The 25780-nt window shown below is 40.8% G+C and overlaps 3 protein-coding genes across 8 annotated transcripts in view; 1 reads left to right on the top strand and 2 right to left on the bottom strand.

Annotated features, from left to right (window-relative positions):
- Nucleotides 1-10165, top strand: part of apc2 (APC regulator of WNT signaling pathway 2) — a 41484-nt gene extending 31319 nt beyond the window's left edge. For both annotated transcript variants that reach the window (XM_026194173.2, XM_026194174.2), the window contains 4 exons: nucleotides 506-645; nucleotides 956-1150; nucleotides 1342-1556; nucleotides 3771-10165. In XM_026194173.2, coding sequence (XP_026049958.1) covers nucleotides 506-645; nucleotides 956-1150; nucleotides 1342-1556; nucleotides 3771-9282 — 6062 coding nt within the window. In that variant the 3' untranslated portion in view covers nucleotides 9283-10165. The remainder of the gene's footprint in view (nucleotides 1-505; nucleotides 646-955; nucleotides 1151-1341; nucleotides 1557-3770) is intronic.
- A 2897-nt stretch (nucleotides 10166-13062) lies between these two features.
- c15h19orf25 (chromosome 15 C19orf25 homolog) lies at nucleotides 13063-16874 on the bottom strand. The gene is made up of 3 exons (XM_026194172.2): nucleotides 16664-16874; nucleotides 15951-16135; nucleotides 13063-13686 (listed from the first exon to the last, which is right to left on the bottom strand). The coding sequence occupies exons 2-3, from the start codon at nucleotides 16090-16092 to the stop codon at nucleotides 13505-13507; spliced, it is 324 nt and encodes a 107-aa protein (XP_026049957.1). The 5' UTR covers nucleotides 16093-16135; nucleotides 16664-16874; the 3' UTR covers nucleotides 13063-13504.
- Nucleotides 16875-17735: 861 nt separating this feature from the next.
- reep6 (receptor accessory protein 6) lies at nucleotides 17736-25780 on the bottom strand. 5 transcript variants are annotated; one of them, XM_026143410.2, is made up of 8 exons: nucleotides 25569-25779; nucleotides 22556-22649; nucleotides 21860-21998; nucleotides 21477-21645; nucleotides 21246-21388; nucleotides 20692-20714; nucleotides 19595-19617; nucleotides 19030-19146 (listed from the first exon to the last, which is right to left on the bottom strand). In XM_026143410.2, the coding sequence occupies exons 1-6, from the start codon at nucleotides 25699-25701 to the stop codon at nucleotides 20700-20702; spliced, it is 693 nt and encodes a 230-aa protein (XP_025999195.1). In that variant the 5' UTR covers nucleotides 25702-25779; the 3' UTR covers nucleotides 19030-19146; nucleotides 19595-19617; nucleotides 20692-20699. The 5 variants fall into 5 exon arrangements, with proteins under 5 accessions (XP_025999198.1, XP_025999194.1, XP_025999197.1 ...); XM_026143413.2 differs by lacking the exons at nucleotides 20692-20714; nucleotides 25569-25779 and adding an exon at nucleotides 23305-23469 and having other exon boundaries at nucleotides 17736-19146; XM_026143409.2 differs by lacking the exon at nucleotides 20692-20714 and having other exon boundaries at nucleotides 18672-19146.

Here is a 25780-nt window from a genome sequence, read left to right as displayed (position 1 = left end):
TTTCAGCTATTTCAATTCAATTTAATTCAATTTTATTTATACAGCACCAAATCACAACAACAGTCACCTCAGGGCGCTTTATATTGTAAGGTAGACCCTACAATAATACATACAGAGAGAAACTCAACATATGACCCCCTATGATTTTTTTATTATTCAATTTTGGAATTTATTTTACAATTACCACAAAATATTTATATTTTAAATAGCAAACATATTTAATAAAGCCATGGAATATAAATTCTGTTTTATGTCTCATCATTGGGGGAGTCACAGTAGAGCAGTGGCTGTCGCGTGGCAAAAGTAATAAAAGACGTTAAGACGAAGTAAAGGTTAGAAGGAGTTTTGGAAGAATTTAAGATTTGAATTTGGGCCAAAGTTTGGGAATGACTCCAGTAAAGTATCAAGTTTAAAAATACTTTGGTTTATCTTTGCTACAACAGAGCTTTGATTTGTAGTATGTGTTTCGGTATTTTCACATGAGTTTGTTTTTTATTTCTTTCAGGCGGTCTGCAGGTGGTGGCAGATCTGATCCACCTGGACCAGGAAATGTACGGCATGCAGAACGACCCCATCAACATGGCTTTGCGTCGCTATGCAGGGATGGCTTTGACCAATCTCACCTTCGGGGATGTCGTCAACAAGGTACAGAAAGGCACTGTGAGGAGGTTAACTGACAGCAGTGCAACAATAGCAGCACCCCACTCACACCTGCACTCCCTTAATCTGCCTTTTTCAGAATGATCACTTTAATTTAAAAGTCCCAACAGAAGTCTGATCAGGACAGATAGTTTTGCTGTCAACACAATAAATAAATAAATCTTAAATTTTCTTTTTAATTTATTATTTTCTCTGATCATTTTTACTTGCTTTACTTTGACAGTAGCATCATTTAAATCTGGCTCAGCCCTTTTTACTGATCCACTACAGTAATACATTCATTTTACTCCCGCAGGCCACTCTGTGTTCGAAGAAGAGCTGTCTCCAGGCTTTGGTGGCCCAGCTGGCCTCCGACAGTGAGGAGCTCCATCAGGTGGTCTCCAGTATCCTGAGGAACTTGTCCTGGAGGGCTGACATCAGCAGTAAGAAAGTCCTCCGAGACATCGGCTGTGTGTCTGCACTGATGACCTGCGCGCTGCAGGCCACCAAGGTAATGAAAACAAATCTCCCCCCAGAGAAGGAGAAGCTTTTATTTTGGAAGATCATAGAGAATAATCTGGAGGAACAGAATGAAACAGAATTTATTACAACTTTTAAAGTTTAAGCTTTTTTCTTTTTGTTTTTTACCATTTTTCCTTGTCATACCTAAGAAACCTGTTTTTGTGTTTTTTGGTTCTGCAGGAGTCAACGTTGAAGAGTCTTCTGAGCGCTCTGTGGAACCTGTCCGCTCACAGTATCGACAACAAGGTAGCAATCTGTTCGGTGGATGGCGCTTTGGGCTTCCTGGTCAGCACACTGACGTATCGCTGTCAGACCAACTCACTTGCCATCATCGAGAGCGGCGGAGGAATCCTTCGAAATGTGTCCAGTCTGGTTGCCACACGAGAAGACTATAGGTGTGCTCATGAGACTCAGAGGTTTCACCCTCATCTAACGTTCCCAGACAACAATTATTTCCATCCATGTTCATGATAAACGTTTCATGTAAAAACTTTAAACATGAGCATACAGTGGGGCAAAAAAGTATTTAGTCAGCCACCGATTGTGCAAGTTCCCCCACCTAAAATGATTAAAATGATGACAGAGGTCAGTAATTTGCACCAGAGGTACACTGCAACTGTGAGAGACAGAATGTGAAAAAAAAATCCATGAATCCACATGGTAGGATTTGTAAAGAATTTATTGGTAAATCAGGGTGGAAAATAAGTATTTGGTCAATAACAAAAATACAACTCAATACTTTGTAACATAACCTTTGTTGGCAATAACAGAGGTCAAACGTTTACTATAGGTCTTTACCAGGTTTGCACACACAGTAGCTGGTATTTTGGCCCATTCCTCCATGCAGATCTTCTCGAGAGCAGTGATGTTTTGGGGCTGTCGCCGAGCAACACGGACTTTCAACTCCCGCCACAGATTTTCTATGGGGTTGAGGTCTGGAGACTGGCTAGGCCACTCCAGGACTTTCAAATGCTTCTTACGGAGCCACTCCTTTGTTGCCCGGGCGGTGTGTTTTGGATCATTGTCATGTTGGAAGACCCAGCCTCGTTTCATCTTCAAAGTTCTCACTGATGGAAGGAGGTTTTGGCTCAAAATCTCACGATACATGGCCCCATTCATTCTGTCCTTAACACGGATCAGTCGTCCTGTCCCCTTGGCAGAAAAACAGCCCCATAGCATGATGTTTCCACCCCCACGCTTCACAGTAGGTATGGTGTTCTTGGGATGCAACTCAGTATTCTTCTTCCTCCAAACACGACGAGTTGAGTTTATACCAAAAAGTTCTACTTTGGTTTCATCTGACCACATGACATTCTCCCAATCCTCTGCTGTATCATCCATGTGCTCTCTGGCAAACTTCAGACGGGCCTGGACATGCACTGGCTTCAGCAGCGGAACACGTCTGGCACTGCGGGATTTGATTCCCTGCCGTTGTAGTGTGTTACTGATGGTGACCTTTGTTACTTTGGTCCCAGCTCTCTGCAGGTCATTCACCAGGTCCCCCCGTGTGGTTCTGGGATCTTTGCTCACCGTTCTCATGATCATTTTGACCCCACGGGATGAGATCTTGCGTGGAGCCCCAGATCGAGGGAGACTATCAGTGGTCTTGTATGTCTTCCATTTTCTGATGATTGCTCCCACAGTTGATTTTTCACACCAAGCTGCTTGCCTATTGTAGATTCACTCTTCCCAGTCTGGTGCAGGTCTACAATACTTTTCCTGGTGTCCTTCGAAAGCTCTTTGGTCTTGGCCATGGCGGAGTTTGGAGTCTGACTGTTTGAGGCTGTGGACAGGTGTCTTTTATACAGATGATGAGTTCAAACAGGTGCCATTCATACAGGTAACGAGTGGGGGACAGAAAAGCTTCTTACAGAAGACGTTACAGGTCTGTGAGAGCCTGAGATTTTCCTTGTTTGAGGTGACCAAATACTTATTTTCCACCCTGATTTACCAATAAATTCTCTACAAATCCTACCATGTGAATTCATGGATTTTTTTTTCACATTCTGTCTCTCACAGTTGAAGTGTACCTCTGGTGCAAATTACTGACCTCTGTCATCATTTTAAGTGGGGGAACTTGCACAATCGGTGGCTGACTAAATACTTTTTTGCCCCACTGTATGTACAAGTAATCCCAGTGAGCTAATTGCTTAGACTTCAGACTGCTCTCAGTGCTCAGGTTAACACTTTTTTTATTCATGGATCTGTATGATGTCACAGAGGAGCTGGCACAGAAGCCGCAGCAACAGGATATTAATAAATTATGCAGATTTTCCCCTAAAAACGGGGCTCTATTGTAATTAGATTTCTATTCACTGTTTTTTTTTTTAGATCCCTTCCTCCTATTCCTGTATTATATTAAAATTAATTTGGAGACATTTGTAGAAAAAAGTATCAGATTTTATTCAGACGTTGTATTACATTACGTTGATGCATTAGAAAGGAGATACAATGTGATGTTCACCAGATATATGATCAGAAACCATACAGTAGTATAAAATAACATAATCTGAACTAAACATAAAAACCTACAACTACAAAAGAGGGATTTTTCAGTTGTATATAGCAAAGTTATTAAAGTGCCTTCTACATTCTTTCTTTCTTCGCAGGCAAATCCTCAGGGACCACAACTGCCTCCAGACTCTGCTGCAGCACCTGCGCTCCCACAGCCTGACCATAGTAAGCAACGCCTGCGGGACTCTTTGGAACCTTTCGGCCAGAAGCCCAAAAGACCAGGAGCTGCTGTGGGACCTCGGGGCAGTTAGCATGCTGCGCAATCTTATCCACTCCAAGCACAAGATGATAGCCATGGGCAGCGCTGCAGCTTTAAGGAACCTCCTAACCAATCGACCGCTTAAATATAAGGACACTGCGGTTGTATCCCCCGGGTCTTGCATGCCCTCACTCTACATGAGGAAGCAGAAAGCTCTGGAGGCAGAGTTGGATGCCAAACATCTCGCAGAAACCTTTGATACCCTTGAGAAACAGAGCCCCAAACACCTGACCCTCAACAAGCCACTACGTTACATCGAGAGTTTGGCAAAGGATTACGCATCTGATTCCGGTTGTTTTGATGATGATGAGGCTCCAAACATCTCAAGTAGCCTGGACACTGGGAGTTTCTCCATGCTGTCCATGTTTCTCACCAACTCTAACCTCCTGCAAAACCAGCTTCGCAAGAGGGATAGTGAGCCTGAGCGAGATGTAGACCCGCCTCAGACTGTCGAGAAGAAACATGCTTCTCCTGATGATGTGGTCTCTGCTGCTGCAGAGAAGCTAGCAGAAAAGATCACCAACACAGTTGCCAAGATTGACAGGTTAGTGGAGGACATCACCATGCACACATCCTCAGAGGACAGTTTAAGCCTAAGCTCTGAGGACCACCTGGCAGACTGGCCTTATGGACTGGATGAACTCAATGAAGCCCGGGCAAAGTCATGTTCCCCCTGCCGTCTCTCTGATACAAGCAGCTTAGCCCACAGGGAGCGGCTCAGCAGAGCCCATGCCCTCTTGCGCCTCAAAACTGCCCATACTAGTGTATCAACAGATAGTCTGAACAGCGGCAGCACCAGTGATGGATACTGCGGAAGCAAAGACCAGATGCGCCCTTCACCAAAAGCTCTAATGATGCAACAGCAACGACCCAATCAGCTCGACCTGAAAGTGGCCCATCAAGAGTATATTAATGTAGGACCTGCTGCCCTGATTGAGAGTAGCCAGCAAGAAATTCCAGAGAGAGATTCTGCTGAAAACAAAAATGTAAAAGTTCTAGAGCTCAGCAATGCAAACACAGAAAAGAACCAAGATCCACCTGTACAAACACCAGTTAGTGCATCCACTAAAGTGTCCTCTGATGTCAGCATGACTTCAATAAAACTTTCTCCTACTTATCAACAGGTCCCTCTCATTCAGAGTGTAGCCAAATTTGGTGTAGCAAAGACTGCTATCAATGTCCAGGCTGCCCAAGCAATGAGGCGGCAAGCATGGGTACCTACTGTGATGACAGGAGGGAGTATTGCAAAATTTTCTCCAATCACTTCAACCCGAAGCCCAACCATCGGAACGATGGAGACAGTCCAGAAATATTCTGTGGAAAATACCCCAATCTGCTTCTCTCGCTGTAGCTCGCTGTCCTCCCTCTCCTCAGGCGATGGAGCTCTGGATGGGCAAAGTGAAAATGAACTGGAAAGTGACTCATCATTAGAAATAATTGAAGTGGAAGATGGAGAAATGGTGAAGAGAGTTGAAGAGGATGAAACCTTGGAGGATCTGAGTGACAGTCAACTGCTAATGACTGATTCAAAAACCTTCCCAAGCAAAGAGACAAATCCCATTGAGATCCCCTGTCCAGCCAAAAGGGAAAAAGTGTTCCTAAGAGGAGCTTCACCTGCCATACTTGAAGACCGATCACCTTCTAGTTCATCTGAGAACTACATCCATGAGACACCCCTGGTAATGAGTCGCTGTAGCTCGGTCAGTTCACTGGGTAGCTTTGAGTCTCCTTCCATTGCCAGCTCAATTCAGAGTGATCCATGCAGTGAAATGATTGATGGAACAATAAGCCCAAGTGATCTTCCTGATAGCCCAGGGCAAACCATGCCTCCCAGTCGAAGTAAAACTCCATGTTGTGTTGAGCCCAATGGGCCAGAAACACAGATGACAGGAATAGCAGGGCAATGGGAAAGCAGTCTGCGGAAGTTCATGGAGATTGCAGACTCTAAGGAGAGGTTTAACCTTCCTCCTGATTTGGACACAATGATCTACTTTACTGTGGAAAAACCCACCGAGAACTTCTCTTGTGCTTCCAGTTTAAGTGCTCTACCTCTACACGAGCACTACATACAGAAAGATGTAGAGCTCAAATTAACTCCCCTGCTCCAGCAAAACGACAACCCTGAGGAGGATGAGCAAGGACATGACAATGGGGAGCGATACAGTGAGGGCAATTCAGATGATGACATAGAAATCTTAAAGGAATGCATCAACTCAGCAATGCCATCAAAGTTGAGAAAAGTAAAACCTTGCCTGATGACCACGATCCCTCCTCATATTCTGAACTCCCAGGGCCGAAAACCAATTCATCTTCCAGTTTACATGATGCTCCCAAATGGCAAAACCCAAATGTGTCCCGGGAGAAGAATTGTCATCCCTCAAAAAGACTTAAAATTTGATGATTCATCTTTTACTGATTCAGCAGAAGGAACACCTGTCAACTTCTCAAGCACGACATCTTTGAGTGATGAAACACTGCAATATCCAGTGAGGGAGAGGGGGGCTAAAGACTGCACAGCTAAAGGGATGAACAAACAGAACGATGAGGCAAAGAGGATTGAAGACTTGCGAATATTCTCACATTTCCACAAACCCAACCGGATGAACTACTCACCTGAGATACAAATGAGCAGAACAACCAGACATGTCGTTCCCACTCAGAAGGTGCTGATGCAGAGCAAAGAGGTAGCTGATAGAGTGGCAAACCAAAAAAATCGTGAACAGTCTCCTAAACAACAAAGAAGGAGACAAGATCAAGGCCCCATCAGAAAACTGGAACTGCCTGTCATTAAGCAAAACACAGAAAGTAACATCAATATGGGTTCACAAAAAGGAAATAAAATGTACCGACAACCAACATTGTCTTCAGAGGACAGCAACAGCTTCTATGACAATGACAATGAGGTCATGAATCGAAAACATTTCAGAGAACCATGCAAAAGCAATCTTTCCCGAAGCATGACAAATATTGGCCGGTCAGATAATTCCCAAGCAAAGTCCAGAGGGTTTCACAGGATAAAACAGAATCTGATAAAAGATGAATCAATGGCTTGTTATTCACTCAGCTCCTCTCTCAGTTCACTGAGTGATGCTGAATATGATGATCATAAATCAAAAGCCCAACAAATATGGTACAAGAACAGACACAATAAAGCAGTGAACATAGTACAGCAAACAAAGCCAGTGAACATTCACTGCCAATACGAAGAGCAAAGCTCGCCAAGCTCTGTCAGCATGGATTCAGAGGACGATCTCCTTCAAAAGTGCATAACATCTGCCATGCCCAAACAGAGAAGGAAGTTGGCTGCCAGGAAAAAGAAAGCAGAAAATACTCAAAAACAAAAACACAAGGTTTCTGGTGGGTGGGACGTGGATGAGGAAATAGATAGTGATGACATGGCATGGGATAAAGAGTCAGACCTCAATAGTGTTGAATGGAGAGCCATACAAGAAGGTGCTAACTGTGTGGTCACTGGACTACAAGCTTCAAAGTCTCAAGACCCGTCCTCTGAAGAGACTGAGTCGGTCCTGTCATTCATGTCAACATCCAGCTTTACACCCAAAGAAAGAAAGTTTGCTAAGGACAAAAAGGCAAATAAACCTTTAGACTTTGCACAGCGCAAGCCAGTTCCAAACTTACCAGTGGTTTTCAGAGGCAGGACAGTGATTTATACACCGAAAAAAGAGACGGCTCCATCACAAAGACCACCTCCCAGAAAAGTACCAACCAAAACAGATGCTCCAAAGAATCCAAACCTAGCGCAGCACAGATCAAAGAGCCTTCACCGGCTAGGCCACCCCCAGGATATGGAACTGTCTTTGCCAAAGAGGAGCTCTACCCCACCTCCAAGAATACCAAAAAGTTCATCTTCTGGATCATCGCAGAGCTCAACACCATCCAAACAGTCACAGAAGAAGATAACTTCTCCAGCTCAGACTAACAAATCCATCCAGAAAAAGAATGCTACACCAGCTAGTAGCCCACCAGCTACTAGTCCTCCTGAAAGAAAAGGACGCTCTCCTGTTGTGAATCAAAATGAGAAATCCCCACCACCTAAAACTCAAAAGTCTCCTGTCCGAATTCCTTTCATGCAAAATTCTGTCAGGCAACCCAGACCATTGTCCCCACTGGTAACAAACCAAACAACTGGTAGACAAACAAATCAGGTCAATGGGAAAAGGGTGGTACCAGCAAATCGGTTTGATCTCGTTAGGATGACTTCTGTCCATTCAAGTGGCAGTGAGTCTGATCGCAATGGATTCTTGAGACAGCTAACTTTCATTAAGGAATCAAAGACCATGTTGAGACGTGACAGCTCTGCTCGCAATACACCAGGATCTCAGAATGGATCACCTCGCAGAGCAGTTCCTGGAGCTTCAGCTGTCTTCTTGTGCTCATCCCGATGTCAGGAACTTAAGGCTGCTGTGCAACCCCCAAGAAGGGTGCAAGTAAAAGATCCAGATCAAAAACAACAAATCCAGAGGCCAAACACCGGCCTTCACAAGCAGACAGCAACTCTATCAAGAGCAACATCCAGTGAAAGGGACCTATCTTCAAGACGCTCAGCTAGGAGAACAAGCTCTGAAAGCCCCTGCAGGGTGGCTCAGCGAAATGGACCTGGAAGACTTTCTGGACTCAGGCAGCAGCAAGACAAGGACACCTTTAAACGTCATGCCTCATCACCAAGCATAAACATACTGAGCCGAGTGACCAGTCGTTCTTCCCTCCGCTCCTCTTCATCTGATTCAAGTGGAAGAGCGAAGAGTGAGGATGATACCAAGAAGAAAGGGCAGAGGTCCGCATCTCGTCTAAAAGATGGAGTTACCTGGAGGAGGATCAGGGATGAAGATGTACCTCAAATCTTGAAGAGTACTCTGCCAGCAAATGCATTACCTCTGGTGCCTTCTCCTGATGGAGAAAAGCCAAAGCCACCAGCTCTTCCAGGAAAACTGCCAACCATTCTACTTGCATCCCGCAAGACAAGTGATGCAACCGTCCAGACAGAAGATTTATCAAATAACAAGACCAACTCAAGTACCTCACCTACAGTCGAAACAGCTCCAGTGATCTCTGAGGAAGTAGCAAGACTGGCCCTCCTCAGAAAGATTAGTGCCACCTCTGGGAGTAACCTCCAGGAAGGAGATTCCGAAGGCTCTCTGAGGAGCACCATCTCCACTGGAACAGCAGATAGCCACATGGGTGGAGTTGTGACTTTCCGACAGGGATCCCCAAGCAAGGCTGCACGAGTCACTCCATTTAATTACATCCCCAGCCCCATGACATGCTGTCTACAAGACAGCCAGAACCAAGTAGGGACAATAATTGAGAAGTCAGGGGGGAAAAAGTGAGCCATGGGGTATTTGGTGGATTATTGGTTGATACAGATGACCCAGCACTCAGATGGACAGATGAGGAGTGTGCTGGTCCCCATACCTCGGGTATTGACCCTTATTTAAACCATTCACTGGAATCAAAGTTTTTCTCTGAGCAATTGATTATGGCTTCCTTCTACCATTCATACAAAGTTGGATGTATGCATTGAGGCAAGTTTGACCTGAACAAACACCAATAACTGTCAGTTATTGCACTTCTAAGGAAAATCTCACATGAAGAGAACGTGCATTTTTGTACTCCTTTTTTTTGTATTTGTAGAATAATCATTGCCTAGTAGAAATTAGAAATTTCAGCACGTATATCATCAGTCTCTTGGACACAATCGATTAAAAAGACCAATATTATGCAAACTTTTGAATGATCACTTGGTTGGACTTCTACATAAAAAGGTTCAAACTGTGGCAGACTGTTGACAGACTCTTACTGACATAAATACACTAACATGTAAAGTATTTTTTACATAAATACATCATCGCTTGGAGTCCTCCTTCCATGCTCAGCTGAATATGATGTTAGCCTTTCCTGTTACATACAGAGCCCAGTAGGTTTTCCACATTTCCGAGGAAACCAGTTGCTCAAATGCACTTTTTTCCCCCAAATCGCTGTTCTCGATCAATATTACACTTGTATTTCTGTGAATTTTCCTATTTTATTAATTTCCTGATGTGTGTATACACTTTGTGGATGTTTTTTGAAAACTCAACGCATTGTTGTCTTTTCAAAGGCATCCTTTGTAATGCGTTAAATGATAAAAATGTAACTAGTACAAAACTGAAAAATCTGGATACCAAAATGAAAGTGAAAATGAATATGTTGAGGTTTTGGGCGTGCTTACTCGACAACATGAATATACAAGGTGTGATCAAAAAGTTACTTTTAAAAAGGTCCAAAAAGAATTCACAAACCTTTCCTGATTTACAATTGGTCAGTCTCACATTCATGGTCATCATTTTTAGATCTCTCTAAAAGTCCTGCTTTTTGATGCACAACATTTCAAGTCATTTCCACTGAATGTTCTCACCAAGTGCACGAGGACAGGACTTCCACATAATCATTCAAATAAAGCCACATTAGACGCTATCTGGACATGCCCAAAAAGATGAGCTTGGACAGAAAGTCAGAAGTGTAAATCGAAATGATTTTCTTGGTCCTATTCTCAGAACTTCTTGTTCACACCTTAAAAATCCACCAAACATATTTTTGTCCAGTCTTGCACAACAGCTATACCACACATTTTCAGATTTTTTTTACATTAACACAAAGGTGATAATTATGTTTATTTCAAGTGAAATGTTGGTTAATCTTCCTAACATTTTGTCCATTCGCTTAGAGGGGCAAAATATAAGAACTATCCATTATGACCTTGACAGTGAACAATACCATTAACACCTTTCTGACAATCTATTAGCATCATAAAAGCAGACATCATGCCGCAGCTGTCGAGTCAGATTGCACATGTGTTTAGTGAATGTCTGAATGTATATTGCTATACAAAACTTTTACTCTACAGCAATGAATTATAGCAGTTTAAATTGAGCATTTCCATAAAACAGTTCTACTCTGTCATTTGAAAATTGCAATGACCCAAACATGCAGAAATATTACAGCATCTTCCACAGAAAGCATCAGCAGATTCTGAACGATTTCACTCTTTCCAGTTCTCTTAATGTGTCTTAATCAGTATTGTAAATATGCAGATATACTACAGCTCCGTGGTGGGTAGAAGAGCCTTGGTGTCGCTCCCTGACAGCATGCTAATATATTCACTGACTGTATACACACACCTGTTAACATTGTGGACACTGAATAATATTCAGTGTTAATATACTCTCCAAAGCCCGACAACAGCGTTACCTGCCATCTGTATTGTTGTGCTGCAAAAACCTATAAAGATATAAGCTGTCAGCATAGATGAGCAAAGCGACTCCATGCCTCTGACGTTGTGTTTGCTACTAGATTCAGGTACTGTTTGCTACTTCACTGATGGTCGGGCTTTGAGTGGACAGACGTGCGTTCTCACAGAAGTCATCTTCTGGAAGTCTTTATAATGTGTTAATATCCGCTTAACTGTATTGCTGTAAAAGTAGTGATAGGTGGAAAATACAAAGACGATGAATATTCTCTGTAATTGTACCATCACTCTTTCATGTGTGCCCGCTGAGCTGAATGGGATGAAAGTTAGTCTACGTTAAGGGGGCCGGTAATTTAAAAAAACATAATTCCTTACTGTGTTCTCAAAGCATGTTTCAATAAAACCCAAGAAGCTTCCGAATGCAATCCTTTCAAGTCCCAACACCAATTTAAAGTTTTAAAAGTGATTCACTACAGAAATCTCTCTCTTGAGTGTCAAACACGATTGGATTTTGTGCAAAGCTCTGGAAGAAGTAACTGAAAACATCTGCAGAACACTGCGCACATGATTACAGTAGTGTGGTTCAACAAAGCTGAGAAAGTCACAGTGTTTTAGTCTTTTAAACTGTTAGGAGAGCAGTTAAGAGGTGCAGCTGTTTGCTACTTTATCACTTAGCAAACCAGAAAAATCAAATAACCTGTTAAATCCTTAGCTTGACATATTCCCCATGAAAAAGCAAAGGAAGAAAAGTCACATCAATAAGATGTAAAAAAAATTACCTGTTCTGACATAACATTTAATCTTCATTTGATATTTTTCACTCTTTTATGATGTAGACCTAACAAGTAATTGAGTAAATAAGTAGAATATTAATCAATAATAAATCGGTTAAAAAAAGAAATCTGATCTGAGCTTTCCTAACCAGGGAAAAATATTCAAACTTAATGATTAAAATATTTCTGAACATCCAGTGAAAACCTTTTGAGCTTGTAACTGTAGACCTGAGAGGAAACTAGCTGAGTGTTTGACACTCAAAAGACAGATTTAGGGTGCAGAATCACATTAGCAGCCCCATCCAGACTGAATGAGGTGTGAACAAGATGAGCAGGGAGACAAATACCATCTGAGTCTCTGCTGGTGCCTTGTTTATGCGTGACTGGAGACAAGTTTAATGCAGGTCTGAACCTAACTGTGAACTTGGTCGAAGCATCGTGAGCATGAACAAGGCTCCAGAGGTATCATGGTAACGTGCAAAACAGACGTATGTCATTTTAAATGTCTTCATTCAATAAAAAGTGATGTGTTTCCTTAAACAGCTGTGTCGACGTTCTGTCCAGTCAGGGGTGTCCACACCGCCGGAGTCGTAACAAGTAGTAATTTGCTTTGAGCAAATGTCAGGTTTCACTGGTTAGTGTGTCTTTATAGCCGGTAGGAGCGTTCTTACACGGATTTCACTTTATTTGGACCCAACACTAAAATGTTCTGGTAAAGTGCTGCCCTCTTCTGATGGCAGTTTTATTGCATACAAAATGTAACTTGTAAACAAAATCTCCCAAACTATGTATTAAAAAAGTATGGTTACACTGTGAAAAGCAGCAATTTTCCAAAGATGATTAAAAGCTTAATGCGTTTTATAAAAAATAACTCTGAGCAAATGATATTCAAACAACAGCTTCTTCATAAAAAATGACTTTCAAAGTCAAATGTCAAACATACATCATCTCTAAATACAACCATTAATTTTTTAGCCTTCTTTTTCTTGATTTTGAATTAAAGCCTTAATGACCTACAGGAACCCGTAGAAACAACAAACTGGCAGTAAATGTAATTTGGGCAACAATTCTTAAGACAAGGTGCTTTCTTGCTTTCTTTAAGATACCGATTAACCAAACAACTCTGATCATTTTATTTTCCCCTTTACAATATGTAATCTGGCACTTTTGCTTGATCCATTACATCAACATTTATTTCAATCTGAGTTAACATACAACTGGAAAAATGTGAAATATTAAACTGCTACATGACAGACATTAACTATACTAATTATAATTTAGTAATGATTGACATCAAACTCTTCATGTTGCTTCACATTTAAAGCTTTGCTCAGCATCAGACTTATTGTGAAGTAGTCTTGATCTCCAACAATCCTTAGGTATACAAAATCATGTACTTCTGCTCTAGGGTTAGAGGTCAGCTAGTGCTGTGCGCCTGACGCAGTGGCACCAGCGCAGGTTTGTGCCGAGTCAGTGAGTTTGAGAAGACTTCAGTGAAACCGAGCCAGACCACGAATGACAAGGAGAGTCTGTCCAACAGGGAAGGTCAAATCAGAGCTGTTGACTTCTGATTTCTTCCACCTCTCTGTCTGCCTGCTCTCCTGCTGCTTTCAGCTCTACCCTCTGCTGCACCAGCCGGTCCCGAGCCTCCTGCAGCTCCTTGTTCAGCTCCAGATATCGACGACACTTCTGGAACCGTAGCTCCACCTCGCTGTCTGCGGCACGGGGCACGTCTGAGGAGGAAACAGAGTAAACCTTGAGATTTCGATCAGTTTATATATCTGCTATAAAGCAGCAGCGTCGGATGAAGTTTGAAGCAAGAAATCTACAGTGTCCCTGAGAGGTCAAATACACGGCACCTTAGAAAAACACTACAAAAACACACTAACAGACCTTGAACACTGGGGGAGAGAGTAACATGATTAAACTAACAGTAAATGTGTTTCTACATTATTAGGAGTCATGCAATTAGCTGTATCTTTTTCTGCCTCAAAGATAGGGCTGCTCGATTATGGCAAAAATGATAATCACGATTATTTTCACTGAAATTGAGATCTCGATTATTTGACGATATTTATTTAACCCTTTAAGATCTACCATAGAACCAAGTCCGCCAGAGCTTATATTATTTTTTTACATGTTGTAGTGCCATTTGTGGGAGCATTTCAAGTTGCTATACAACTGTTATAGCCCATATTTTAATAATATGTATGCATTAAGTCCATAGTAATTACATTAATTGCAAAAAAGTGCAATAAACTACAAAAAAATTGAAAATCGTTTTTGGGTTTTTTACATATATTTCTACTTGGATAAATTTAAGAGGTTTATCCCTCAAAACTTTAAATACAAAAAAGTTGCAAAAAATAGTTTACAACAACAGGAAATTTATTTTGAGTGTCTTCATAGTTTTATTTTGGAGATACAGCAATTTTTATATACTGCAGGAAAAACAAAAAACAATCCTATGATGCAAATTTGCAAAGAAAACAGCAGGTGCATCAAAATAAACTATTTCCAGCAGTGCAATTCGAGTTCTAAGCATCCCAGCAACTATTCAGAAAAGTCAAACATGACCAGTATAAGCTTTTAAGGCCTACAAGTAAAAAACTACAATTTCCGCGAAAATGACGTCACTTCCGGTTTCGGCCAGGAAATGGCGGACATGCGATAGTTCGAGCTGACTTCTGTTTTAATGTGTGAAGTGTTACGAACAGCTGATCGGATCGGCAAAGCGTGTTTCTGGAATATTATGTTTTTGTTCCTGCAAGCGCTTTTTATGCAATTTTTGCAAAGATTTATGTGGAAGGAAACCGTGACCGAGGACAACCTGATGGCATCAGATGTAAGTACAACTCCTCCGGTTTCATATGCAAAACAAAATATTGCGCTAGCTTACACGGTTCAGGTTCTACAGGGATTTAAAAATAGTTACACAAAACTGAGCGTGCTGCTCTGACCGGCTTTAAAGGGTTAACAATAACAATGTATTGAATAATGACTTTGAAAAATAATATAAAATAGTGTGCAACACCACTGAAGGTTTTTTTTTACCTCTCTTTGCAACCAACGGCAGTCACTCTCCTCTCCAAATAACTTCTGCTTAGCTTTCCGAGCTTCCCTCGGGTCCTCTTAATCAGCGGTCTCCAACCTTTTTTGCGCCATGGACCGGTTTATGCCCGACAATATTTTCATGGACCGGTGTTGTGCCAAAAAATGATTTCCGGTATTTGCCAAAAAGCGATTGCTCATATTTAAAGTGCTATAAGTAACTTGTTGGGCTATAATATGTTAAACATATGTCAAATGCATCCCTTATGGATGACATAAAGACATAAAAATAAAGTTCTATCTTATCTTATCTTAATCGGCTCAGTCATTTTTAATGATCGTTGAAAGCCCAGATCGTAATCGTGATTAAAATTCGATTAATTGAGCAGCCCTACTCACAGATGAACTTCCTTTTAGCACGTTTCAGTCCAATCCTGTGCATGTACTGCTTTCTGTCACTTTTGCAGCCATTACATCACGTTATTGTCTCCCCAAAATCACTCCCATTGTGTTTTGTTGTCAAACCCAGCAAGTGCATGTGGCTGCCTGCTCGCCCACCGAGCCAAAGTGGCACCCCGTCAAACCACATTGCTTGACTTGGAGATTATAGTTTAAATCACTAAAATTGATTCAAACACAAAAGAGTAGATGACAACATCACACCACCCTACTTCAAATATGCTGAACTATTCAAAAATAATATAAAATGGTTTACTTTGTGGGTTTTTTCCTGACCAAGAAGCTACTTACAATGGCCAGTGAAATGACAATTTCTGCCCCTTATATTCATCATCAGTCGTGACAAAAGTGACTGTGGCTTCTGACATGCTGCTTTAATGAAAGATCCCAAACTTGCTCTTTCTCTGTCTCTCCTTCCCAGTGCTCCCAGTTTTAAAAGTTGCCACTCACTATCATCCCCACCCTATACACGTCCTTGTGGAGTCACCTTGTCCAGTCTTTTCTAGGATGCTGAAGATCGGGTCATCAGGAGCAGCTCTGTCGAGGTCTTCCAGGATCTGGTCCACGGTCGGGGGCTCAGGACGGCTGGGCAGCACCATCCGCTTCTTACTTTTAGAGCCAATATTCATTCTCCTACAGTTTGAACTCCAGCTGCTTGCATGCAACACAAACCTGACCCCGGGTAACAGAGTTTATTTAATGAGGTCCAAATCTGCTTCTCGTGTTCAACAGCAATTTTATCACCAAACTATTACTGTTTGTCTTTAAGCTCCATTTAGAAAAAAAGTGGAGGATCTTTCGCAAAATAAAAAGCGTTTTAAATATATTTCCAAACTGCTGCGTTCTTCTTCGCCAAGTCGGCTTAAAGCAAGTCATTCAAGAATTATCTAAATCATAAGAGTGTACTTTATGAACTTCATCCATTCTTTTCTCTTTATAGAGCCGAACACAGCAATGCTAGCGGCTAGCCTAATCACTGTAAAAACGATTTGCAGCTAAATGTAGAAAAAAAAATAAAACTGTAATTAACCGGTGGAATATTTTGAAGCCGAATTTTGGAAAAAATTCTGAAAATTGCTGAGAAGTATTTTTAACTACGACACATGCATTTATTTTAGCTGGATAGAGGTTCTATATTATTTCTGAATCTATGAAATAAGGGTTCGGCTGCATTAGGCGTAGCTGATGCACAGCACTTACCAGAGTTTGTCCTGGCTGGTGAAACCTTGCAGTGCGTCTCGACAGTCGTTCCCCGTCTTCACTGTTCGTTAACCCGGACTAAGGAGCACAAAAAAACAAGCTAATTCTGCTGATAATACGGCTAACATTAGCAAACAAACTTAAACCTACGCACGTCAGTACGCCGCCTGCCACGTCAGCACGTCGGACGCGTCACATGACAAGTCAGAAGCTAAAAACTCTTCTTCTGAATTTTGATGCCGGATTCACCATAAATTGTATGTAAAATTAATTCTCTGTCACAAACATTTTCCAGCAAGTCATTAAAGCCTTTGAAATTGTCCTTTTAAGAATGAATTTGAAAATAACGTAACAATACACGATTCAAACAGACTTGTGTGGAGAAAAAAGTGAACTGAAGAGAAGATCAGATCAAGAATCAGAGCTTGAATAATAAAATCATTTCAGTTCAGGTGTAGCATTTCCCATTTGGCTTTGCTCACAGTTTGCTTTAAAAAAAATGCCGGTAACATGTATTCTCTTATGACTGGAACAGTACCTCCTGACATGCAACCTCCTAAATGAGGAATCCAACCATGACGGGATGGACATATTTTAGCTTCACTGGGAAGGAGTTCTCATGTTGTTCACCTTCATACATGTGCAATAATTATATATGAATATTAACCAAACCAGCAGTTGTTCAGTACATTTGCTGAAAAATGTCAGAAACTGTTTAAACTGTTGCACATTCATTTTCTTTTGATAGAAGACGAATCAGTAAATCTGCTAGTTTGCAAAGAGTTTTTATAGTTTTTCCTGCATGCTTGGTAGGAGCTGGTGAGGAGAGTTGTGTTAAGAAAACGATGATCTTACTGTCATCATTAGCAGGGATGGGCAAGATTTTCAGATATTTGTAAAGACTTTCATAGGAAACCCTGAATGTTTGTTTTTTTATCTTAAAGTACTGTATGTAATTTGTCTTTGTTTCCAGGATGTAATGTACCAGAAGGTGGCAGTAATGCACATAGAAACAATATGTGGGCAATATTTCAAAAATAAAAACAGAAGGTGCAATAAACTAAAGCATGTGTGACACAGTGAGGTTAGATTTTACTGTACGAACAGGAGAAACATGCAAAGCCAAGTACAGAACCAACTGCTGCTGTTACAAAGTCAAGTGTGCAACTACTTACATAACAAATGATAAAAAAAAAAAGGTCAAGTGCAAACTCCATCAGGTAAGCATGTCACAGTCTATCACAACAATGTGCAAACATGTGAACACATTAAAGAAGCCGTTTAGCTGAAGAGTGAAAATTGAATTATTCTGCACAGTTCTCATGTAAAGTGGATCTCATTTCCAGCTCCATGACTCTGCTTAGCTCACAATAGCACAAAAGCATTCATTTATCTCATTCATCTCAAATAGGAACAGGTCTACTACTCTAGTACACCTGTTTACTGTGATTATACAGTATTATCCAGGAACACATGACGTATTTCTTTGCACCCAAAGAATGTGACTATGACCTTCTGATCACTAGAGTACTGTCCATTTTTGCCTTGTTATGCTCATGATACACCTAAATAACAGATCTCCCTGGCAACACAAAAAAATTGTCATTTATTCTATGAGAAGAATAAAGAAGCTACTCATCTAAAGTCAAACTAGTAAAAAAAATAAAAAAAAATAAAGTCAAACTAGTCAGAGGGCAGAGCGAGTCACGAAGAGAAATAATTGGAATCCTTGGGCACCAAAAAAAGCAGTGCGGCAAGCGTTGTGCTAAACAGTAGATCCTGCAAATAAGACAAAACAGAAATCATTTCTGCTGAAGCCAGTTCATTCAAGTATTTGGAAAAATTTAAGTGCAGATGATGGAAAAAGTCTTTAGCTGCCCGGGTCTGAAAATAAATGATCACATCTGCAAAGACTTTGACAGACTCAGCTAAACAGTCCAGCCAGCTAGCAGTCCCATAGTTATGCTGCAAAAGTAGAATCCCCACAAACTTAGGTCAGACCAGCCTATAACAAAACCAACACTTAATTTTATTTCATAAAGAATCTTTAAATGTAAGGTGAACTTTTGACTTATTCTTATGAAGTGTGGATGTGAGCTTGATTTACTTTAGCAGACATTTAGATTCTGGGTCTTCTATCTGAATCAGGACAGTAGAAACAAGTAAAATCCAGGGCAACAATACAGCTTCTGTGAGTTATTTATAATCCAGATTCAGGAGGTTTGCATAGAAAAGATTTAATAACTTAAAAAAAAGAAGAAGAAAAGAATTGTTCCCAGAAATCTTGAAACAAAGAAGTAAAAAGATCTTTTCACAATGTCCTGCTGCACAACTACAACATGATTTTTAAAAAAAGGAAATCAGTCTCTTTGACAGAGGTAACAATCCTGTTGAAATCTGTCAGGATGATGAGGAAAAACCCTCTTTCCCTCCTTTTCTTCCTCACCAAGGCTCCTCCTCTTCCTCTGCTGCTATCTAAAGAACTGAATAAACAGCAAAGAAACACAGTCTCATTTATTATTTTACCGGATTGTGATTTCCTGCTTCTTTTTTTAATATGTCAAGTAAAATCCTACCATAATTATTACGTTAATAAGAAGCATAGACATAGAATGTATTTATTATGGCGTGTTTTCAACACACAAACTAAATCCTGTTACTTGGTTATTTAAAGTAACTGAGTGTTTGTTTGCTTCCTTTTCATGTTCATCTCCTTTAATAGTTAAAAAAAACTGATTGAATTCAATTACAGGACGTATTTAATCCCCCACCTCCCCTCAAGCTAACTTTTTACTCTCCAGCTCAGTTGTAGAAACTGTTTGAACAGAACACAAATATCTGGATGTGAAGTTTGACTTTCAGAAAATATTTTAGAAAGAAAGTTATTTATCACCTCTGTATTACTTTGATTTGTTATTGTGAGTAACTTACCATCAGTCTACACTGAGTTCATCCTGATGAGCAGACATATAACAGACACAACCAAAGGTTAGAAACAAAAAACATTAAAATGGGAAGTGAAAAGTGAATTATTTGGGGGCGGGGGGGGGGGGGGGGGGTTCCTAAAACAACCTCATGGATTAATTTGAATACTTAAATTAATCTCTGAATGTACAGTTGTGGTCAGAAGTTTACGCACACTCATCATGGGCATGAATGTCATGGGTACTTGGTTTGGGACATTTTAATGTTTTTCACTAATCCACAGATGGTCAGAAGAATACAAACATGAACACAACTGAAACACAAATAAACTCTAACAATTCTGCCAAGAAGAGTGGTTAAATATCTGCTCAAAGCTTGCTGATGGATACCAGAAGTGTCTGGTCCAGGTGCAACTAGATAATGGACATTTAACCAAACATTAGTGGGGGTATGTGACTGTGTGGACTAGAGAAAATCCAAAATCAGTTCAAAGTGCATCCAGTTCTTGTTGTTTTTTTTTAAACATGCAAGGTGTACAGTTATTCCACCGTGGGAAGAGGAACAATTCAAAGAAATCTTGAAAAGCCCAAAATACCATGAGATTCATGCAGACGATGCCAATGATGAGTGTGCGTAAAGTTTCTGCCACCATGGTATGTTGATACACATCCAACCCACATGTTCTGCTTTGGTGTAGGTAGTGTGGAAGGAGAGCTGCAGCAAGACTGTAATTCTGGACTTACTCACTTTCAGATAAAATAATAATAATAATAATAATAGTAATTTAGATTTTCTAAACATATTTATCTCATACTGGACCTTTAGTTCACCCTCTGGTCCTGATCTTTACTCTGACCCAATGTTGAAAACTACTAAGCAGATCATTTTCTAGTGCTTCTGTTTCTTCTGGACCACTAAGAGCTGCAGGTAAAGTTGAGGAGGGAATATTAGAAGGTCAGTTCAGGTCTTCACACCTAGGATAAAGTATCCTGTCTGTTTTAGCTTCAGACCATTAAAAGCACTGCTGGTCTACATGCTTCACACCACATTCACTGTCTGTACAACACTGTGCTACTTTTTTAACACTTAACCAGCTGACTTACCAAACTGGTTAACCCAGGAAAGGCTGGAACAGGTAACAAGATAGCTGTATTAGCAACAGGTCAGAGTTTATTCCTCATCTCCTATATGAACACATAAACACTTGATGTAAATGAAGGACAGGTCTGTTCCAGCATCAACTGTGAGTCCACTTTAGCCAAACACAAGCAACAAAATCATAACTGGAGTCCACTTAACAGCCACAGGTGTCATTAATAACCGTGGATTTCTGTAAGTTATGTGGACAACTTTTATAGAAACAAATCAGCTTTCATCAGAGCCACTTGATCTAAACAATTCTTGAACTCCAAGTACTGATCCGCTACATAAACAGTGTTAGTGGGATTCTATATTGAAGGGACTGCTGATCAGTTTTCCCAGCTGGGTTACTGACAGTAAAGAGAGATGCTACAAGGCTTTCTGAGTGAGAACACATCACTCAGCAGCTTATAGAGAGGACATAAACCAGCAGACTGCAAGTTTCCTGAGCTGCTTTCACTGATATAATTCAAAGTGAACGGACTGAGTAAAGGGTGAAAACGTGTATTTTACATACTCTTCTTTCTTCGTTCATCTCTGATGGACCAACTTTAGCTGTGGATGTTTCTCCTGATGTACTTGGTAAACTTTTAGCTTCAGACTGAGCAACAGGTGGCGATGGTATGATCATGGCTTTATTCTTCACCAGAGTGGTCAGGACTAAGGAGGGAGAAGAGCGAGAGAGGAAGTACGTACATATTTAAATCTTCTGTAAAAGGCCCTAGCGGTGGTCCTGGGCCAGTTTTACCTTCTCTAGTGAGGTTCTCGGCAGCACTCATGGCCTTCCCACCGAGGTCGCTGACCATGTTGTCCACTGTGGCCTCATGGCGAAGGAAGACAGGCCGAACCACTTTGTTGTAGATAATCTGTGAGCCATTCCAGGACATTGGTGCCATGCACCATAGTAAGAAGAGACACTGGAACCACATAAGAAGGAGATTACTGGAGTCACTGAAACCTTTTACCTGATCTCAATTCTAGTATGACGGTCATAGCCCTTCAAAAAAGGTAGTAGTGGATATAAATGCAATATTGTTTCTATATTTCGTCCTAAAAGAAGCATTTTGTTCTTTAGGGTATGCTCCAAAAAGGGGTCTAGCATGTATCATTGCTTGCTACATGTCATCTCACCTTAAAAGCGTAGTAAAATGGGAACCAGTAGAGGAAAATATCAGAGAAGAACTCGCCCAGACTGAAGACACCGTACACCACCCAGTAGGTCAACCATTTTGTGTCATCTTCTTTGCACGGGCTTTCGATGGCTTTGACTCTGCACAAAGTTGGAGTATTGTAAAAGAGCTGAGAAACATGTTGATCCTTCAAATATGATAAAGACTTCTGTGCCTCTGCACCAGTAACACGACTATTTGCTTTAGTCACTGAACCGTATTACAGATATAAATATCATAAACTTTAACAGTGAAATCAGTCACAATTTCAATGATGTCAAAATTATCCAGACAAAGTCATCTTTATCAGTTGTGCTTCTTCAAGGGCAAAACCAGAATACACACCAGACAACATCCTTAAGCTTAATGACATTAATGTCTGAACATCTCTAATAAAATTATTTTTTGAAATGTCTCCAAATGTAGTAAAATGTCTTTATATAAATGCATAAAATGTCCAAATATCATTAAATATATACTGTGGAAAAGATCGCTGTATGCCAAAAATGTCACAAAAAGATAATAATACCAAGAAAACTCAGTGTATTGTAGGCACAGTTGTTATACTGAGACTGCCACATGGATCCACTGAGTATGACAATGACTTCCTACCACAACGAGGAAAAGAAAAAAGAAAAAATTAAAAATAAAAACTTACGAATAATAAGCTGGATAAACAAAACCAATCAGGTTGCAGAGGAGGGAGGCACCATATCCGTACACCAGGTAGAGTCCGGTCAGCGAGACGGCACCTGGATGAAGACACAGATGTTTTGTTTTCTATGTACTGCTGCTATTTATTAATATAGTCTATTTCATTAGACTGCATTGCAAAAAACAGCCAGTTTAGCACAGACTCGACCAATTTGGAACCAAAATCATGCAGAAGAAAGTGTTTCCTGCAAAAGACTTCTTACTGACCAGCAATGTAGACGTGGGCAAAAGAACAGGGCCATAGCATTACATAATTTGATTTCATATCCAATGAACATGTGTTTGGACTATGAGAGGAAGCTGGAGTGTCCAGAGAGAACTCGTGTAAACACAGGTGAAACATGCTCCCCACAGAAAGGCACCAGACTGGATTCAAACTCAGGACTTCTTCTTGCTAAGAGGCAGCATTGCGATCTGTGGTTCCACCTAAATGTACATTTCCATATATTTCATAGCCTTCCATAACTTACAATGAAGAAAGGTGATGTCCATCATGAACAGGAAGTAAAACCTGTTTCGTTATCCATGTAAGACAGGAATAACAAGGTATATTCTCTGCACAGAGTGCAGAGCTCACAGGCCAACAGTGTGGGCGATTCAGCCAAATATCAAAACAAATCTGAACAACAAGCAAAATTTCACTGATTGGCTGACAGCCAGACAGACAGGAAGTACTGTAAAAAAGTGTCCTACCTCTGATCAGCTTATGTTGCTGTTCACACATGGAGGCGGCGCTGCTCTGCTGCCTGTCTCTGTGGATAATCAGCTTTAACGTCAAGGCTCAGAGCGGGAGACAGCGAGCACCAGGCACCACGCTGACATCATGTCCTGCTTAATGTGCTACAAATCCACTGCACCAGCATCAACGTGCTCTCAATACACTGCTGTTCCCTGCTCACTGGATCACTGTGTTCACACGGACCTGAGAGCCCTTTTAACACTACCAACAAAATACGCTGTTTGATCTGTATCTATTTTTAGAAAACAACAAAACTTTCTTGTAAAAATGTCGACATATTTATAAAACAATATAATGTGCAACAGCTTTAGAAATTCAGCAGGAAAGGCAGAAGTAGAGCAACGTGGTTGTTCTCTTCCCATTTTCTGTTAACACTGAACACACTGCTGTGATGTTTGAATAACCTTTACTGAACTGACTGTAGACAAATCAAGTATGGACACACTGAGGTTTTGCCTTTAAGATTTTATGGCAGAAACGTTTTTTATTTCGAGCCAAACAATGAACTCCTGAAGCCACAGAGGTTTTCTTTGTCAAAGCTGGATGGAAATATATCAATCAGCAGCGGTTTGAGAGGGAAAAGCCATTTTTATGGTGAATGGACTGGTTCTTATATAGCACTTTTCTACTCTGTTTGAGCACTCAGAGTGCTTTACACAACTTATACATTCACACAAGCACTTTGTTCGTAGCTGTTTCTAAGCGCTTACTGTCTAACATTCACACACATTCATACTCCCATCCATGCATCGGAGAGCAACACGGGGTTAATATCTTGCCCAAGGATATTTGGCATGCAGACTGGAGCAGACTGGGATTGAAACACCTTCCAGTTAGTAGGTGACCTGCTCTACCACCTGAGCTCCAGTCACCCCATTTTTAGTTTGCTAATTTGGATGATTTGCCCTTTAGAAATGAAGATGAAGTAACATGGTGCAAACTAATTAAAATTCCTGAAACCAGAAACCCAACAAGACAATAAATCCCAAAATAATTAAATATGAAGAACAGTCTGAGAGTCTGTGTAACTCTTCCAAGGCCGGAAGTTTCAACCTTCCACCAAAGGAATTGGGTCCCAGGATCAAGAAGGATATTTGGATCTGTATTAGTTTGTGATGTCCACACAGGACTAAAAATAATTAACAGGCCTCCATCTAAATGGCTAACATGTTGTGACCATGTTAGGGACCACATGGTCTAGGAAACAACTGACAGTAAAGATGTATAATAAAGTCAAAAGAAAGAATCCTGTTAACAACCTCAGCTTCTGTTACCCTCTTGATACCCAAAAGATTACCAAAAATCTGTCGATGGGGAGAAGGTTAGGATTTGTTTTTGGGGGATTATTTGGGGGGTTTTTTGGAGTTTTTTGTTGTTGTTGTTGTTTTTGTTGTTTAGCTTTGTTTTGCTAAATTTGTGAAAACATTTTAAAATCTATAAAATCTGACGTCACAAGTGAAGTCTTGTGTATTTTGCTGTAACAAAGTTTCTTTTAAAAGATTCTCCATTTGTTGCTGCAAACGTGTGAAACTGGATGAGCTGCCAGTGTGGGTACGATTATTCTTTTGATTGTTTCTAAGCAGTTATAATTCTCTTATATCACCTGTCATTGTTTAAAGTGCCCTTTATGCTTATGAAATAATGTATCATTATAAACAATGACTGGCTTTGATCATTAGCGTAGGACCAGCATCAAACTGGGGTAAAACCAGTCCTTTAAAGCTGCTAACATAGTTGATCCAGGAACTAAAACATAAGAAGATAAGGAGACTTCTGCCCATCACTGCTTAGTCAGAGAAAGTACTAAACAGAAGACTTTCAGCTTTCAGCTCAGGGTGATACATGTCCTATCAAGGAACTGGACACAATGAAGCAGGCACTGCCACAAAACCAGGAGCTTAACGATGCTAAAACCCCGAGGGCCGCAGAGCCAGTTTATCTGAGTTCAGTATGACAAAATATTTATCAGTGCAGAGGATTAACTGCAGAATAAACGAAGCAGAAAACCTCCTGAACATTCCCAGCTTCCTGTTGTGGACAGTAGCTGATCACAGGAGGATTAACTGAATCCTCTTCAGGTTTCCACTGGCCTGCAACAAGCTTTATACAAACCAACTACATCTAGAACGAGAGCAGAATGATCCAGAATTAGCCATGTGCTACTACACAAAGCAGCAAGTTGGGAAAAAATAATTCTAGAAGATTAAATCACACGTACCAAGAGCAATGACCTTCTTCTTGATCCCAGTTTTCTCCTCCATTTTCCCCAGAATATCCGTCACCACATTTTTCTCATTTAGAAACTTTTCAGCTCGGTCTTTGATAGAGCTGATAATATTCAGCAGGCCCATTGTCCTCAATCTGGTCCTCAGACAGCAGAGAAGTCGGAGGACAACAGCCTGCGGTGAGTCCGGGGCCAAGTTTAATCCT

This window comes from Astatotilapia calliptera, chromosome 15 (genome assembly GCF_964374335.1).
Source record: "Astatotilapia calliptera chromosome 15, fAstCal68.1, whole genome shotgun sequence".
NCBI classification, from domain to species: Eukaryota; Metazoa; Chordata; class Actinopteri; order Cichliformes; family Cichlidae; genus Astatotilapia; species Astatotilapia calliptera.
The sequence above is the reverse complement of the archived record's forward strand: the minus strand, read 5'-3'. Positions and strand labels throughout refer to the sequence as shown.